An 18,624-nucleotide genomic window follows, 5' to 3' on the forward strand; every position below is an offset into this window, starting at 1 on the left:
TTCACTCGATCAACTTTGCAAAGCTTTTAAACAATAAACCAAAATAACTTCTATCATCATCCAGAAAGAAGCTGGCTCAGCGTCTGCAGGATGCTGAGGAGGCTGTGGAAGCAGTGAATGCTAAATGTTCATCTCTGGAGAAGACCAAACACAGGCTGCAGAATGAGATTGAAGATCTCATGGTGGATGTGGAGAGGTCTAATGCTGCTGCTGCTGCTCTGGACAAGAAGCAAAGAAACTTTGACAAGGTTGCATTTAAAATACATATGGCACTTTTGCTCTTTTAGATAAATAACTAGAGTAAAATGAACTTTAAGCATACATATTTCAGGTCTTGGCAGAATGGAAACAGAAGTATGAAGAGTCTCAAACAGAGCTGGAGAGCTCTCAGAAGGAAGCCAGGTCTCTGAGCACTGAGCTCTTCAAACTGAAGAACTCCTATGAAGAATCTCTTGAACATCTAGAGACCATGAAGAGAGAGAATAAGAATCTACAGGGTATGGGTCAAACCAGCTTATACCTCTATCGTAGATTTTTATTATGACCATCCCATTAATAATGTGATATTTTGTTTCTCAGAGGAAATATCTGACCTCACTGAGCAAATTGGGGAGAGTGGAAAGAGCATCCATGAGCTTGAGAAGATTCGAAAACAGTTAGAACAAGAGAAGTCTGAGATACACACAGCCCTGGAGGAAGCAGAGGTATCTTGAATGTTGAACGGTGGACTTCATGAACATTGTTTTGGTACTTTGGTGTATGTCATGTATTTCATTTTTTTATTTGATGATAGGCCTCACTGGAACATGAGGAAGGGAAGATTCTCAGAGCCCAGCTTGAGTTCAACCAGATTAAGGCTGATCTTGATCGCAAGTTGGCCGAGAAAGATGAAGAGATGGAGCAAGCAAAGAGAAATCAGCAACGAATTGTGGATACTCTTCAGAGCTCTCTTGAGGCCGAGACTCGCAGCAGGAACGAGGCTCTCCGTTTGAAGAAGAAGATGGAGGGAGACCTCAATGAGATGGAGATCCAGCTAAGCCAGGCCAACAGGCAGGCAGCTGAGGCACAGAAACAACTTAAATCTGTTCATACACATCTAAAGGTAAGCATTTTATTTAAAAAAGAACACCTTGGACATACTGCATTACACTATCAGTTTATATAACTTGCTTCACAATAAATTTCCCGCATTTCCAGGACCTTCAGCTCCAGCTTGATGACGCTCTTCGAGCCAATGATGATCTAAAGGAAAACAATGCCATGATTGAGAGACGCACCAATCTTCTTCAGGCCGAAGTGGAGGAGCTCAGGTCTGCTCTGGAGCAAACTGAGAGAGGTCGCAAACTTGCTGAGCAAGAGCTGTTGGATGTTAGTGAAAGGGTGCAGCTACTGCATTCACAGGTGAGACGCAGTGATTGTCAATATGTTCTAGCATGTTTGTTTAATATACTGTTACACTATACACTGTTTTCACAAAGCAAATTTGAATATTTCTGTAAAACTAGAACACCAGCCTGATAAATCACAAGAAGAAGCTGGAGGCTGATACATCCCAGCTTCAGACAGAAGTAGAAGATGCTGTGCAGGAGTGCAGAAACGCTGAGGAGAAGGCCAAGAAGGCCATTACTGATGCTGCCATGATGGCAGAGGAGCTGAAGAAAGAGCAGGACACCAGTGCTCACCTGGAGCGTATGAAGAAGAACATGGAGCAAACCATCAAAGACCTGCAGCACCGTCTGGATGAAGCTGAACAGATCGCCATGAAGGGAGGCAAGAAGCAGGTGCAGAAGCTCGAGGCCAGGGTGAGTGTCAATAATTTAACCATCGAATGAAATCACAAAATCATTAAAATCTGACAATATAAAACATCCTAGAACTATGACTTTTACTCATAATCAAAAAGCTTACTTACAAATATGTTATGTAAAGAAAACTACATTTTCAAATCATTCCCTCAACAGATCAGAGAACTGGAAGTTGAAGTAGAGGCTGAACAAAGAAAGTCTAGCGAATCTGTCAAGGGAATACGAAAATATGAGAGACGAATCAAAGAGTTGACCTATCAGGCAAGTTTTAATTCATTTACAAAATTGTAGAACACAAAATGTAATTTCTATTAAAAATTTAAATTTTTGTTTTTTGTTTTTTTCAGACAGAGGAGGATCGCAAGAATATTGCCCGTCTGCAAGACCTGGTAGACAAGCTGCAACTAAAGGTCAAATCCTACAAGAGAGCTGCAGAGGAAGCTGTAAGTAGTAGTGGTAGAGCTAGGCAATATGGCCAAAATAACTTTAAGCCTCAATGAAATGATTATTAGAGTAGCTCAATCAGCCTTGATAAACTTCATTAGATTTGCACAGCCCAGTAAAAACATCCTCTCAATGAACATTTTAAATCATTTTACGCACAATGCTTTCATTTAATTTCATATAAAATGTATTTGAAAAAAATCTATTCCCAGTGGTTCAGTTGGTTTAAATTATGTCTCAGTACATAATCCATGTTATAAGTGCAGAAATACATGTCAGGCACTGATGAGGTTATTGTGTTTCTGTTCTACAGGAGGAGCAGTCCAACAATAATCTTAGCAAATTTCGTAAGCTTCAACATGAACTTGATGAAGCTGAAGAGAGAGCTGACATCTCTGAGTCTCAGGTCAACAAGTTACGTGCCAAGAGTCGTGATGTGGGCTCAAAGGTCAGTTCTTGATTGTCAATTATTTTTTTATTATTTTTTTGTGTTGGGCACATATAGTGCCTGTTTTGAGCCACGTTAGAGTTTCAGTAAAGTTTAAAATCTATAATAATGTATGATATAAATCACAGTATAATCTTGTAGTTCTGTCCCTTAAGAAAAATGGGATTACAGAGACAACACTAAGGTAGTGTTTATGAGCCAGTCAGTATTTTACTACCAGAATCCATTAATGCCGTCAGTGTACAGTGTGCACAAAACCATCATATTACTATGTAGAACAGTAAATCAACAACATGTAAAGGTTATGATTGCAGCATTGCAAATTATAATGCATTAAAAAAAAACTTTTTAAATCACATTGTCCTACTTTTTCTCATTTCAGAAAGGACATGACGAGGAGTGAAGCTCATGGAATGACTTCTGGATTCTTCTGAGGCACCTGATGTTTGAATATTGTGTCTCCCTAAGCATGTCAGTTGTTCAGTAGAATAAAATGAATCTGCATCTCAAACTGTTCCTTGGTCATTGGATCAAACTTTTAGGATACTGGTAACACTTAAGTTAACTGGGGCATTATAGCATGTTTGTAACAGGTATACAAATACAGTACACTTAGTTATGGCTGATGTCGCTATTACTATTACGTAATTAAAATGCATTTCCTAATCTAAATTGTACCTATGTCACCTGTATGTAAAATATTGGATTGTAGCTGCACACATCATCGTACAACTTCTTCCATATACCAGTTAAACGCTGAGTCCATCTGCGTTCTCTTCCAGGTTTTTCAAATAGACACGCCCACTCAGCCACAGCAAAAAGCAGTGAAGTGGGTTACCACTGTAAAACATTAAGTTACTGTAATCAATAAGGTTATGACTAATGTGAACGTTAGCACTAGCTGAGTCAACATTAGTTGTGCCAAGTTTGGAAAAAAACAGCACATAATGTTACTGTGGACTGTAAAGCAGCGTTAACGATAAACCAGCAGCTCTTGTGTTCTGTGAGATAAAATGTTGATTTAAAGAGAGCAATATAATAACTTAAGTTACCCATCTGTGAGGGATGTCTGAGGGCAAGGTAAATTAGAGGAAAATACAAAAAAATAGAGTAAACTTAAACTGATGTTGAATTGTTTTTAGGAGGTCCTTTATTAGGTGGCTAAAATGTGTTTAGCTGCTGCACCCGTCCACGGCATTACATATCTCCTGCTTTAAAGCCACCAGACTTCTTTTTTTTTTTTTAAAGATTATTTTTTGGGGCATTTTCCCTTTATTGATAGTGGATAGACTGGAAAGGGGGAGAGAGATGGGGGATGACACGCAGCAAAGGGCAGCAGGTCGGACTCGAACGCGCGCCACTGCAGGACTCCGCCAATATTGGGCGAACGCTCTTACTGGGTGAGCTAGAGGCCGCTCCAAAGCCACCAGACTTCTTTGACAAAACAGTAATTTTACGTTGCAAAACATGGGAGTTGGTACTGCTGGGCTGTGCAGGGTAAAAAGTTAAACCACGAGAGCCATGCTGGACTTGAATTAAAATTCCAAATAGGGCTGGGCGATATGGAGAAAATCAAATATCACAATATTTTTGACCAAATCCCTTGATATCGATACCGCGACAATATTGTAGTGTTGACTATCGGTGCTTTTACAAAATATTTACACAATGAGATTTTTGATAAATAATCATCAGTAATGTGGATATAATGACTAAGTGGGTAAAGGCAAATATCAGAACAGTCTGGTAATTTCTGAAAATGACATCACTTTACTGTAATGCAGCCTTTAAAACCAGGAAAAGACAACACTTATGCCATATTACGATATCCAAAATCTAAGACAATATCTAGTCTCATATCACAATATCGATATAATATCGATATATTGCCCAGCTCTAATTCCAAAGTGGAGGGGCAGTGGATGGCCTTTACCCCTAATTAGGTTCATGGACACAAATAGCCTGCATGTCATAACTGCAGATCATAGTAAGAAGGGTAACACAAAGGATTAAAGCAATTTGTTGTAAAAAAAAAAGAAGGATTGTGCTAAATAGTAAAATCTATGCGATCTGACTATTAGATAATTGTCTGAATATTTACCCATTATGATCATTTTACAATGTCATTAACATAACAGATATGATTGGCAATACGAAGCAGCAAATGCTCTTTTAAGCTCACCTGTTATTGAGGTACACTTGCGGAGGGTGTCTCATTCCTTGTGTTGTTTCACAATAGAAGCCTATGATTCTTTAGAAAAGAAAAGCATTAAATGTTAGGAAAATTGTGACCAAAAGCACTTCTGCTCTCTTTCAGGTGAGTGACCATACAGATACATATCAGCAAATGAATGCATTACAGATTACAATAAACTTATAAGCATATACAAGTGAGCTCACTAATAAAGAATGCAATATCTAATAATTATTAGCTTTTGGAACTATAGGAGACATACTTCAAAAGTACCACTTAAGCTTGTGTCTACATTTTCCACATCTTTCACAACAATATCACTACATTTGCACATATTGCAATAAAATTTAATGGAAAATGTTATACTTAATGTGAATAAATTGCACACTGGGCATGTCACATAAAACATTTCACATAATGAACAGTTTGCTAAATTCATTCAAATATAATGTAATTCAAATCCTACCTTTTTCCTCAGTTTTTCTGTTATGTGCCATGCTCAGTCTTCATCAGCAGAAAAACATTTTTATCTATAAGAGCCTTAACCAGATCTGAGCGCAAATCCACCAACCACTAACTTCAGTGTCTGAATGGAGGCCAGAAGAAGGGTAAGACAAGAGAAGGACACATGGAGGCAGGGACCAACACTCAACACCTCCTCAAGTGATCCTCAGTGAATACCAAGTATTCCAACAATAGAAACCTCATCTAAAACCACAGTTGGCTCAGATTTCAAACTTAAGGTTGGCTGACACCTTCCCTTCTGTGTGCATGTGATTGCAGAAGTCACGGATAGCAGGTCTTTGGACAGCTGGGAATGGGACCTTCGCCAGAGGGCTGAGTGCTCCTTTAACGCCTGGAGTTGATAAAAGCTAAGTAAAGGAGGTCAGGATTCTGGTTTGAAGGAAACCACATTGTCAACATAATGTACAGTATGTCCACTGTATGGAGGGCATTTTAAATAACGCCCTGTTGTTACTTAGGCTAAACAAGGTTCCCTGATAAGATATAGGTATATCAGGGGCCTGCCTAGTTAATAACATCATTTGTCTATCTTCTATCATAGATGCCACTGAGTTACAAATAATATGCTAGTTTCAGTTCAACGGTTACCTATTGAAAAAAAATGTTTGCTGGAAGTACTAGTATTACAGTCCTTGTCAGAATGCAAAAAAACCTGCAGAATTTGAAGAAGTGAGGCCTAGGCCTATTCCTTCAGCTCCCACTCTCCCCTCTCTGTCCAGGCCCTCCCATTAGACAAGCACAGGCATGCAACGGCTTCATACAGTAATCTGTACGAGTACTAATCATTCATTTTATCCCGGCGCTGTTATATAGCGGCAATTCTATGAGAGTTACCATTACCATCTATGTGTAAAGTCCTTTTGTATAAGATACTGTGATTAGAGGCTCTAGCTAGCTACATAATTATTACATTACATTACATGTTTTATCCAAAGCGACTTACAATTGCTATATATCAGAGGTTGCACGCCTCTGGAGCAAGCCTCTTGCTCAGGGACACATTGGTTGATGTATCGCAGTGGGAATTGAACCCACATCTCCCACACCAAAGGAATGTGTCATATCCACTGTGCCATCACCACCAGAACCTGAATTAGCTGCAGCCATGAACTATGGTTGGCAGAAGGCTAAACTAAAGGCTAATTTTCTACGTTAACGTTTCCTCTCATACTGCCCCGGCGTCACGTCGTTCGATGGCAGCAGTAGGCTCTGGCGCGGCTTCGACCTCTGTATCTCGTAGCAGACTAATTAGGCACTTATCTTGCTGCTGTTCATGGCAGACAGACGTCCATCAGTAACAGTCTCCCAGACTTACTGCCAAGACTGAAATATCATATATCATCTGTTTAATAAATATTCATCTTTACTTCATCCACTTGGGTCTCCTGATTGGAATGAAGCTATAGCATAAGTTCAGTCAGGAGGACTTTACTTTTGCATGCTTAGGCCTTCTTTAAATCCCACTCATCTGCATTCAGTCTTTACACACATCCAGTCAGGAGCTGTCAGTTATTTTATCAGCTGCTTCCATTAGCTGGTCAAATCAGCTGATCTCCTCTATCAAATCGCTCAGCGACACAACTACATTGTAAGCATAGGTATCATCCTGCTGCTGCCTCCGTTTAAATATGATTCTCTCTCTGCCTTTAGTACATTCGTGCTGCTGTTATGGGAGTGGTACGTTCACCGCTGTTACGGCAATTTATTATTTTTGCTAGTAAAAAATATGCTTGGCCTGGTGGATTTTTTAATCTACCAGTCCCCTTGTAACCTGACTCCGCCAGATGGATTGCTTCAAATTTGCTCGGCATATCCATCTGGGAACTTTCCGTTGGAGAACTTTTGGGAAGTATGTTGGTGATAGATGGGCCAAATCAACCAATCAGATCAACGATATATCAAACTCTTGCCGAAACTAGTCGGGAGAAGAGCAAAAACATCTTTTCCTCCGAGAAAAGCCTCCAGTGCCGTTTTTTTGCTCTTCTTTCAATGAAGGAATACTTTCTAATTCGGATAAAACTTGCGCGATAGCTACGCTCATCTCATCCGTGGAAGCCGCCATGCTGTTTAGACTGAACAGTCGCTTCTCGTTGCGTCACACCTAAACCCGCCTCAAAACCAACGCTGATTGGTCAGTCGCTTGGCAAACAGCTCCAAATTTTCTCTATCTCAAGATGCCAGACTGATCTGCGAGTGGAAAACTGGAGCTTGCGAGATCAGGACGGTCTCACGAGGCTAGTCCCCTTGGCCGGTGAGTCAAAAAAGATAATTTTGGAAACTGGATGCACCAATCCAAAACATCGGCAGATAACGACTCAAATAGCTGAATCGGGGTATCGTGACAATGGGGCCAATCTATTCGATTTAATGTTTATTTGCTATATACATTATATACTGGAATTTTAGTTTGTGTTGAAGTTTTGACCAATTTGTTGCTGCATTTAAAAGGCTTACACTTCAATTGTAATGCCTGATAGTTTTGAAGATTTTTACCAAATTGCTGGTGCACAATTTATTACTTTAATAATAGATAGGCTAAAAATTCAATAAATGTATATCGGTGTTGCCTTACACATAAAATAATGATCTGAGTCACATTCACACAGGCATGCAGCTTATTGTTAAACACTTATATTGGATCTGTACTCAAGGCCCAGGTATCAGTATCAGGACAGAAAAAGATGGATCAGTTCATCCTTTCTGTATGGGATGTGACTATCTTCCCCTCGCAAAAGATGTTAGGTACTTATATGGTTCACTTCATAGCTGGTTGGTCTGGTTCACGAGGGTTCGTGTGTAGTTATAGAGGGGTTTTCTGTAATTGGGTGGAGAACATATAATTGACATATAGCCTACTTACAGATTCTGGGCTGTTATATTTCAGATGTATCTCTCTCTACTGACCTTCCTCCCCCAGTTGCTGCAAGAAAATCACAAATACAGTATTAGATACAGTGTTTTACCCTACCTAAAAAGCAAGAATCAAATTTAATTCAGTATAATCAGCCCTAAGAGAAACAGATTTACAGTAGGATATACTGTTGCTTCCTGTTTTAGATGGCTGCACAGTACATTTTTGGCTGTCGGCAATTGCTTGATCACCTGTTGCTGCCCCTCTCCATATAAAAACTTCCCTCTACCTGCGTCATATGCTGTCCCTATGGATGTATTAGGCTGTCCCCAGATAAATCATGAGTGCCAGTAAGCCGGCAGGAATTTCACAGGTTATCTTTGTGCTCAAGGATACAACGCCATGCCAGAAGGCAAGGACAAGGGTAGAAGCACCCTTGCGTACCAACCCATTTTACATGTGGTGGTATTATCCTGAGATAACACTTTTAATTACTCTATGCGGCTAATAACATAAAGGAAATATGTTTGCACAATGATTGCCGCTGACAGTGAGAACTGTCTTGTTTTAAGTGCTATTCCTATGCCTTTGCTAGTCTGAGAAATTTCAGATAACGTCACATGGATACGTTATCCACATTAAAATAAAGAAGAAAAGGCAACTACACTGAAAGTAGCAGGAGTCAACATTACCTCAAACTTCGGGGCAGAGCAGGACGAGACACATTACTAGCTACATAATTTGGACCAACAACAACATTTTCCACCACAGAAAACCTCACATCCAAATGTTGTCTGTGGACTTTGCAGTCTATTTTACAATGTACAACGTCAGTATAGCTAGCTAGCTATATCCCACGTAAATACAAGCAGGTGGCTGCCGCTGTGTTTTTTAGATTTGAACGCATTAACTGTTGAATAAAGATAGGAATGATAGCTAACGTTACTGTAACGTTACGTACGCTAACGTTATATTTAATATTTTGCTAGCTAACTTTAGCTAACAACCAGAATTCCATTGGATACGTGTTAAATTGAGGTTTGCCTGATATAACGTTACACCACCATAGTGGTGGAAAGTAACTGTCTGTCTAAGTACATTTATTAAAGTAGCCTACTGTACTTACAGTTGAGTACAATTTTGGGGTAGTCTACTTGTAGCAATAACGGCCCCCTCATGTACTTCCATCCCCCTGCCTAAAACATGCCGTTCCTCTCCTGTCCGCCAGTGGACCGAGTCCAGGGCTTTCCCGTCTCCACCTGCCTGCACACCTGCACGTCATTACCTAGGATCTTTGATCGTGTGCGTTAGCTAGCAGCTACAGTGCTCTGTCATCATATCAAATATATATCAGGTCAGCCTTTGTTAACTGATTATACCAATATGATGCACTGTCATGGTCAAAAACCAACAAATAAAGTATGATATCATGACATATTATTACAATTTATAATGAATTGATGCTCAGGGGAAATTCACAGGTTACCCGCCCAGCAGTAGGCTAGGCTTATATAAAGTAATAACAGAGTGATGTAGCCTACGCAATATTTAAATATAATTCCATAATATAATACACATTATCTGAAATCAGCCATTCTGCACAATGAGTATTTTTAGTGTGCTTTTGTTTTTACTTGTATTTTTGATGCTATTACTTTTGTACTTAAATACTTACAGTAAGTAAAATCTCAAATGCATTATATGTTAACTTGTAACAATGTATTTCTACATTGTGGTAGACTACTGCTACTTTTTTTAAGTAGCCTACTTGTTATACTGGTGTATGGCTACCATTAGCACCATGTAACAAACTGAATTACTTTTTTTGTCTTTAGCACAAATTAACTTTATTATAAATAAACTATATTAAGGCATGCCTTCTTCACCAATCAGTCAGTCTGCATAAAAAATATTCAAATGAGACAATGAATTGCTCGTATGAACACACAAAAAAAGCTGCAAATCATGTTTAGGTGTAATGTGAAAATGAAGGAATGAGGAAAGAAGTTTGAGAACTTTTAGGAGCCATACGTAATCAATTGTCAAAGTATGCATATGATTGTCTTTGTCCTAGCATTGTTAATTTATCCACATTGGTAACGCTGTATGGAAGAGTATATTTTGGGTCTGGGAAAGAAAAACCTGGCACACTGGCATATTCAATTTAAGAGTAAGCAGTTATAGAGCTGCAATTCCATCCAACCTGTATCATCATCACAGCGATCCGAAAATACACTACCAAACAAACATAATTAGGATTGAGTTAGGATTCTAAAAAAGTACAAGGCTCGAAAGTACCTTCATCAGTCTGGTGCTTTTTTACACCAAAATGTAGCGTGTGTAGTTTAGGTTTACTGCTGATTATGGTCTCTTACTGGTTAAAAGGGTCAACCATCGTGTGAGATCAAGATAAATAAATGACACTACATTAGTAAATGTGTTTGATGTAAATGAATGTAGAAGAAATGACACAACTGTGACACCGCCTGATCTTTTGCTCATCTTTTTATTTCATGATTATAATATTCACATCACTGGTTAACAATGAATCACAATGAACATCTCTTTCATACCAAATATTCAGAATTGAAGGGGGGAGATGAGCTCTATCTAACAGGACAGATGCCTCTAACAACCAGCAGTTTGTTTGTTGTCTTCTGCATGCTCTTGCTATGGTGTTGTGCCCTACAGAATGATACAGCACACACTGCAGTGGATCCACTTCACGGTACTGAAAAGTGCATTATTTTTGCCCGTTTCCTCTCAATTTGTAATGACCAATTTGAACATATAGCTATTACCCCTGTCGAAAAGTACAGTAGGTAGTACCGTATGAACATCCTATCAACAAAGCAATATTATATAACAAAAACAATATTTATTGTTTATGAAGCGGTGCAGTTCTAGTTTGTGCTCTCTTGCTAAAAAACAAAAACAAAACTATAGGAATATGGTTTTTACTGCCCTACCATCTGGTAGTGGCTGCATACTGTATGTGGTAATGTAGAGAAAGCTACTTTTCAGTACTGTGATGTTGAAAAGTCTCTGTAGGTGAAAGACACAGCTATGGGCTCCGGGTGCATATCTACCAACACTCTCTTTTATTTTTGATAACCTTTTCCCAGTTATATTTCAGGCAATTAGCAGACTGTCTTCGAAAGACAGCTCAAGTTCAACCTAAATGTTTGAGCTCAGCAATCATTGCTTTACCCTATGTTTTTAATTGTGCAAATTTGCCCAAAATGTTCTGTAATTGTTTTGCCTTTGTTATTGACACTGAGAAGATAATTTGGTACAAGACATCCCTTAATTCACTCCCGTGTTGGTAGGTATGTCAAGGTGTCTATATAGGAGCTGTCTAATAAAGAACATTACATCCTACCACATTCCAAAAGTCTGGCTAGTCTAACCGGAGGGGGGTGGCGGTCGGCGAGAGGAAAGGCTGACCAGCGTGTGTCAGGTGTTACGTGTACAGTAGTGCATTTTAAATCAAAGTGGAAACCAATCACATTGTTTCTTTCTGTTTTAATGAACTAAAGTTTGCCGACCGATTCCAAAGTGTGTGATTTTATTTTCCTGTCTGTAATGCGTGTTCAGTCATCCATCAGACCATACCAAAACACGACACACACTGCCTCCCTTCCTCCTCATCAATTTGAATCTGGTAAATAGTGTTTCCATATGTGATCTATCTTCCAGAACAGAACAGAGACAAACCTCATACATGTATTCATAATCTTGCATCTTTAATACATTTTAAAAACATTCTTGAAACTTCAGCAGCCCTTTTCTAGGCGGAAAAAAGGCAGACTCTGAAAAACAAAAGAAGTACACTTTCCCTTACTTATGCTTTCAATCTTATAATAATACCATTATTACCCTCAATGGTAACAGGTTTATGAACGTGAAAGCTCATCTGTCAACATCCACAACATCCTGTTAAGAAGTACGATTTTTTTTTCTTTCTTTTTTTGTTTAATTTTAATTAATTAGAGTTACTTCTGGAGTGATAAAAACATGGTGGAAACTATATACAAGGGACAGCGTGAGATACTAGTGGAAGGGTGGTGTTCAAGCGCTATAACTGGGGATTCAAACAGTTGTGAACAGACATCAGAGTCACTCTGGTTATTACCTTCTGCCCAAGCTGCAAAGTTGCAATGTTAACTTTATTCCACAAATAACCATACTGGTTACTACTGAGTACTAAAAGCTTGAATCTAGTCTTAAACCTAATCATATCCTCAATGATAATGTAAACCTGAACTTTAAGGGATAAGGTGGCCCACTGTTCTTCTTACTGAATATATGAATGGTCAGGAAGGGTAGACTGGAACCACAATTACCTCTATTTGACAGCTTGTGCGCTGTTGCTATAGCATATAGAATGTAAAGTATGAACTGACCCATTACTAGAATTTTGAGGCAGATACCAATATCGATTTTTTAATATTTGGTAATTATATATCAATTTGGCTGATTTTGTACATAAACACATAACATAAACAAAAGATTTTCATAAGGATCCCTTACATTTGGTTGTAAAAGAGTTGTGGCCAAGATTTGCATTGAGCCATTTTTTTTGTTAAAAAGTAGACGTTCTAATGCTGTCACTGCTTCTAAATGACCTCAAACGCATCTTTGTCATTTATGTACAACTATTTGTCCTTACTTATCCTTTACTTTAACTGACTATAAACTGACACCTGCCCACTTGGGAAATGTGCCTTTGTAGCTTGGTCAGAAAGTAATAAGCAGTGACTGTTGACAGGAACGACAAGAGGGCAGACTGGAGAGGTGAGTGTTAAACCATCATAGCCATTACAATAGCACAACACCGATGACCAAAGCTCCACTAAAGTCCACTAAGCTGACCAAGACAAAGGGGTACCCATGTGCCATTCAAGATACACAACATCAGGTCACCCAGTCATATGGTAACATACTCTTACACTAAGCTTAAGACTACAACTTGTTCCTCTGTTATATGCACAAACCACTGTCTACACCTATCAAAGTGCTTTTATCCCTATGTCCCTCTATTCCCAAAGAAGAATTCACATTTTCGCTTTCACATATGATCCACACATATTGCATGTATCTTCTGTTTACTTATGGGCAACTCATGGGAATGATTTGGAGGGACAGTACAATATTAAATATGCTTAAATAGTGCTTTTAGTTGCCTAGTCTTTATTGTTGACTATTTGATCATTTTTTTCTTTGATTATCATAACTTTATCTAACTACCAAGACTGTTTTGCTCCCAAAAGCACACATTTACAGTACACAGCTGACAATGTTTTACCAATTTACAGTGAAGCAACTTATACATCACTTCAATGCATCAATAAATGAACAAGACTGTGTTCAAAGTGCACAAGACTTTTAAGTTTTAAGGGGAACTGTACATAATTAATATGATTTTGATTGTATTTAGTGTTCCAGATACAATAATATAGTGTAACCATCAAATGTAGTTTAAATGAGAACAGTATGTAACTCGACTAAAGCTTCTCTAATGGCGATGTAAGGTTTCTCAGTCAGCCTTAAGTCTTAGTTAAGTCTCAGAGCCAGACTATCAGTGTTCTAGAGGCTAAGCAGCGCTCTCTACAGGATGGATGCAGTAGTAACACTTCACACATCTGACAACTACGGCAACACCCCACAAACACGTCACTAATCCTTCATAGTTTTAGCAGAGACCATCCCAGCCTTAATTGCATAATGCATAGAATTACAGGGAGTAGATGGGGACTTCTCCATTAAGATAGATGCTTCTATGCTCATTTTTCTGCTGAGACACAATGCTTTTCCTAAAATAATGCAAACAGGATGGAGAGTTGCATCTCTTCTCCACACAAGATCAATAAGACAAAAACTAATGTTCCCTATAAATTTAGGTAATTTTCTCATCAACCATTGATTTAGATTTTCTTTGTGTCTGAATGTAATACGGCCATTTTAATGAAGAAAAAAAAAAAAAAACTTAACCTGTGGATCTCTATTTTAGTACAGATTTGTTCACTAGAAAGAAAACTTCACACCACTGGATGGTCCCAATGACAGTATTTGCAGGCCTTTCTTGCTTCTTCCTTGCTGAAATACTGCTGCATTCATGACATTTTGGAGCCGGACAGTTCCTGCTGTCCAGTGTAGTAAAATAATAATTTTTTTACCTTTGAGAATTTTAATATTTTTTTGTACAAGAGAAAGCTCAACAAAAGTCTAAAAAATACCCATTTAAAATCTAGTTACTTCCATCTATTTACACTACAGAGGTTTTTATTTAGAAGTAAAATATGTGCTAGAGACACTAGATAATTAGAAACACGTTCATCTTGATCATCTGCTTCTGTGCAGTAGTCACCTAAAGTGGCTTGGTAGTAGCTCTTAGTAGGTTCAATCTACAGAACAGTCTCTTGTAAATTAACTAAAAAAGTTGCAAAGAAAATGCCAACTTCAGACTTGCCATGAATGTAACATTATTCCCTTTGATTGACACTTCTTCCTACAAGTGAACTCTCTTAACTACCTGTCAACTTCTGTGGTCATTCTCTGTCTCTGTCATGTGTAGGCGCACGTGACAGGATGCGTTCTCAACTAAGATCACTGTATTGCTGTCAGAGAGTCGGAGTGAAACACAGGACGAGGAAATAGACGAGAAGGAGGCAGGATGAGGTGAACCTATGATTAAAAAAAAAAAAAAAAAAGCCAGACAATGACTATGATAGGAACAACACACCGACACAGCGCATCAGCATAGACCACCAAAATACAATAAAGAGTTGGTTTTATTAACAGACAAATGCTTCTATGAACAGCATACCGTTTTTATTTTAGGGTGCGTATTTGTGTGTATTATATTGTACGTGTTTATGTGCTGATTCCTGTGTGTGTGTGTGTGTGTGTGTGTGTGTGTGCCAGTGTGTGTATGTGTGCATGCATGCAAACCAACAAGCATGTGTGTGCTTTCCTGTGTATATATGTGCTTATGTGCAAGTGTGTTTGTGTGTGAAGAAAGTTAGCAGGTCTCACAGAGAGGATTCTAAGACGCACCGGCTAGTGGGAGGACTTAAAAGAGGGTGTGGCTCTGTTACATGACCAGGACGTACCACATGCACGAGAGAAAGAAGTCTCTTATAGCCACACGTGAACTGTAAATGCTAGACACAGCTCAGGACTGAACGATACGGTTTAGGATCAAGCGATTAGACAGTAAGGGGGACAACTTTGTGGAAGCTAATGTGAATCCAAATGAAAGAACATTTTGTGAGTGAATTAAGGCCCGATCACACCAGAATATGACATAGTGAAATTCATTCATCTTCCCGAATTATGTGGTCTTTGCAGCTTGGTGACGTAAGGGACTAATAACAGGGTAAGTTGTTAAACAAATGTAGCTGGCGAGCTAACAGTAAGACTCTGGCGAGCAGAGAACATCCTAGCCTAGTCAGTCGCAACAGCTCTCACAACAGATTTCCCCCCCCCCCATTTACTCTTTACTGTGCCGTTTACTAGTGATGGCTAGCTTCATGAACCACTTTCTTTATTTTCTGAGCCCACTAGATGGCGGTCTCTGTTCAACAAAGGGTTAAAAGCGCACGGAATTGCCATTCCTTGAGCCTTTTACTTTAAACCAAGAGTGCCATCTAGTGGGGTCAACAAATACAACTACAGGTTAACGAAGCTTCATTTGGACATCACTACCGTTTACTCCAACCCAGCAAATTAGCGTGTCAAAGCTAACTTGAACGTTAATATTTTGCACGGTTTCACTTTCACCACATCACTTATCACTTATCTTCCCAATTCCATTGTAATAATTTGTTTTTTGCCATGAAATCTCGCCATGTCAAGTGCTGGCGTGACCGGGTCTTTACCCAGCAGCCTGTGACATGGTTGTTCACACTGTCCACAATTAGAGAAGTGCTACATACAGTATACTGTGCATTAACGCCTAAAAGGTGCAGCAGCTGAAAGTTCAACTTCACTTATCATAAAAGGGTTCAAAAATACTTCTGTTCAAGATCACTCCTTTAGCTTGAATTTGTAATCACTGTTCAAGGTTAAATACTGTGATCTTAACTTATTTGGCTTCACGATCAAATACCTGTTCAGTGCCAAATCCTTTTTGAGGCAAGGCTACCCAGAGAAGCCACAGAGCTCCCCCATCACTTTACGCCTACCTTTCTATCATGCACTAATCACATCATTAAATGATGTTTCTAATTGTGGTAGAAGTCATCTGCTTTGTTATAGCCTTTACATTTCTGTACTGTGCTGTTGATGAATGCATCTTTTCTTGAAACATAACACAGGGACTGCCTGACATCCTAAACGCTTCAGCACTGACTTTCTGCACTGACTCTGAACATTATCTTTAGATCTATTTCCATTCTTTAGATCTATTTCCAAACGTCTCCACGTGCATCCTCTCTCCTCTACATAAGCCCATATCCTCTGCACCGATCACTGCTAATGGTGAGCATAATGATATCAATAGTCCAGAGATAAAGAAGCATTATTGTAATACATTTGGGTGAGACAAACTGGTGCAATGATACAGAGAGATGTAATGGGAGATAATTTGATGAGTGAGCTGTAGAAGTACCTATAACGAGAGAATGTGCAGTGCTGCTGATACGGAAATAACCGCTGGCTGGCTGGGAGGCTGGAACGTGTTGATTTAAAGCAGACTTTTCCCTGCTGCTGACTGGTAGCAGGCCCTCGGCTGGTTAGTGTGGTCTGGGGCTAGGTGGACAAGGACTGGGAATGGAGGTGGGCAAAATAGTAGCATTAGCATAGGTCTGCTAGCAAGAGTCGAAGATCAAAGTGGTTTTGAATCGTGAAGGCCTGTAGGAGCGACCATAAATTAGACTGAGTTCTGAGGCAGGGTGTTTGCACTATAAGAACACGTGTTAAAACAGTAATTAGACTTATATGTGCAAAATATTTTAAAACTGGCTATGCTCAGTATACTTCCATACAGCATTGACTACAATAGAGGGTTTATTGCGTTGGTGTTGTTAAATTTGGGGTTTGAGGTTGAAGTCCTCTAAATTAGTGTTTACAAGGGAATTTTATCAGTCGAGGAGCTGGTGGAACTCCGCACACAGAAACACAGACAAACAGCAGGTGCTGTTCTCTGTGGTAGGCAGGGCCAAAGGTTTATCCGTTGAGAGGTTAAAGGTCAGGGTTGGTAGCAGGAAGCTGGCAGGCAGACCCCAGAGAAACACTGAGAGGCGATCGGTCGGTTCGGTGCTGCGGTGGGCGAGATGAAGGGCGGGGCCAAAGGGAAGTGACTGCGCCGTGGTAGGTTGGTTGTTCGGTTGATTGGCAGGTCGGCGAGCGCCATACGTGTCCCACCAAAATCTACAGGTCACTGGGACTCAATCTGTTGAGGGGAAGAAAGTGGTTTAAGAAACGAGCAAGTGAACGAACAAAAAAAGAGGGTGAGAAAAGGAGAGGAAAGTGTTACTGAGATGAGAAAGAGAGAGAAGATTTCCAGAGATTTAATTTTACCAGCCAGGTGGCCTGTGATTTCACCAGCTAACAGACTGTTACTGTCTGGGGCAGGCTCATATGAATTATGGGCCAAATTATAAAAAACATTCCTGTTTTTTATTGTATTAGCACTACAGCCATCCATCAATTAGGTCTGTGTGCCTCTGACTCAGGGAGTCTGGAGGCCAGCTGCAGTGCCAGAGATGAATTTATCCACTATCCTTAGTTTGTAGGTCTCTTCACAATTTCATTTAGCAGCAACGTGTCTGCTATTTTTAACCACCCCACTCACATCAGACACGTAGCAGAGAACAGCTATACACAAACAGGCATGCACGCAATATCTATTTATTGTCAATTGCCTCTGTACTGTAAATGACCGTTTGCTAAACCCCTGAACAGCTTTTGGATTGTCAATCATATCTTAGCAAAACCTAACTAGGCTTGCCAGGTCTGTCAAGTTTTGGATTATGCTGAAGGGTTAGGGTTAGGGTTAGCAAGAGCAATACTCGGTATCTGAAGAGTTTGGAGGGTGGTGTCTTTTTGCTGATACTGTGTGTGTATTTATACCCACTTGTCTCAGTGATGCGTTTGTCTATGCTATGCTCCCTCAGTCCGTCTCCCCCGAAAGGAGAAGGTGTGGGCTCCTTCACCCCATTCTCCTTAGCAACACCTCCTGGTGCTGTTGCCTTAGCAACACCTGCTGATCCAGTTGTCGGAGCGCCACTTGGGGGTGAAGATGTCTTCTCTGTTTTCTCCTCCTGTAGCCAAATATAGACACACAAGGGCAGACACGCACACACGCACGCACACACACACACACACACACACACACACACACACACACACA

At 39.7% G+C, this 18,624-nt stretch overlaps 2 protein-coding genes and 1 long non-coding RNA gene across 9 annotated transcripts in view; 2 read left to right on the forward strand and 1 right to left on the reverse strand.

The window, feature by feature from the left end:
• Window positions 1-3,208, forward strand: part of LOC116042040 — a 54,787-nt gene extending 51,579 nt beyond the window's left edge. Inside the window, exons 102-111 of the mRNA XM_036004782.1 lie at window positions 65-248; window positions 332-497; window positions 580-704; window positions 794-1,102; window positions 1,198-1,401; window positions 1,506-1,802; window positions 1,962-2,066; window positions 2,153-2,248; window positions 2,563-2,697; window positions 3,080-3,208. Of these exons, the coding sequence (XP_035860675.1) occupies window positions 65-248; window positions 332-497; window positions 580-704; window positions 794-1,102; window positions 1,198-1,401; window positions 1,506-1,802; window positions 1,962-2,066; window positions 2,153-2,248; window positions 2,563-2,697; window positions 3,080-3,100 (1,642 nt within the window). The 3' untranslated portion in view covers window positions 3,101-3,208. The remainder of the gene's footprint in view (window positions 1-64; window positions 249-331; window positions 498-579; window positions 705-793; window positions 1,103-1,197; window positions 1,402-1,505; window positions 1,803-1,961; window positions 2,067-2,152; window positions 2,249-2,562; window positions 2,698-3,079) is intronic.
• A 7,546-nt stretch (window positions 3,209-10,754) lies between these two features.
• The window catches only part of map4l (microtubule associated protein 4 like), a 105,197-nt gene continuing 97,327 nt past the window's right edge, over window positions 10,755-18,624 (reverse strand). For 5 of the 7 annotated variants that reach the window (XM_036004880.1, XM_036004882.1, XM_036004881.1 and 2 more), the window contains 2 exons: window positions 18,349-18,541; window positions 10,755-17,664 (listed from right to left, as the gene is read on the reverse strand). In XM_036004880.1, the coding sequence (XP_035860773.1) occupies window positions 17,660-17,664; window positions 18,349-18,541 (198 nt within the window). In that variant the 3' untranslated portion in view covers window positions 10,755-17,659. The remainder of the gene's footprint in view (window positions 17,665-18,348; window positions 18,542-18,624) is intronic. The other 2 variants (XM_031287547.2, XM_031287525.2) reach the window with 1 other exon arrangement.
• On the forward strand, window positions 17,672-17,818 carry LOC116041643. The gene is made up of 2 exons (XR_004102992.2): window positions 17,672-17,743; window positions 17,779-17,818. It is a non-coding gene; the product is annotated as an uncharacterized LOC116041643 (long non-coding RNA).

This window comes from Sander lucioperca, chromosome 9 (assembly GCF_008315115.2).
Source record: "Sander lucioperca isolate FBNREF2018 chromosome 9, SLUC_FBN_1.2, whole genome shotgun sequence".
Classification (NCBI taxonomy): domain Eukaryota; kingdom Metazoa; phylum Chordata; class Actinopteri; order Perciformes; family Percidae; genus Sander; species Sander lucioperca.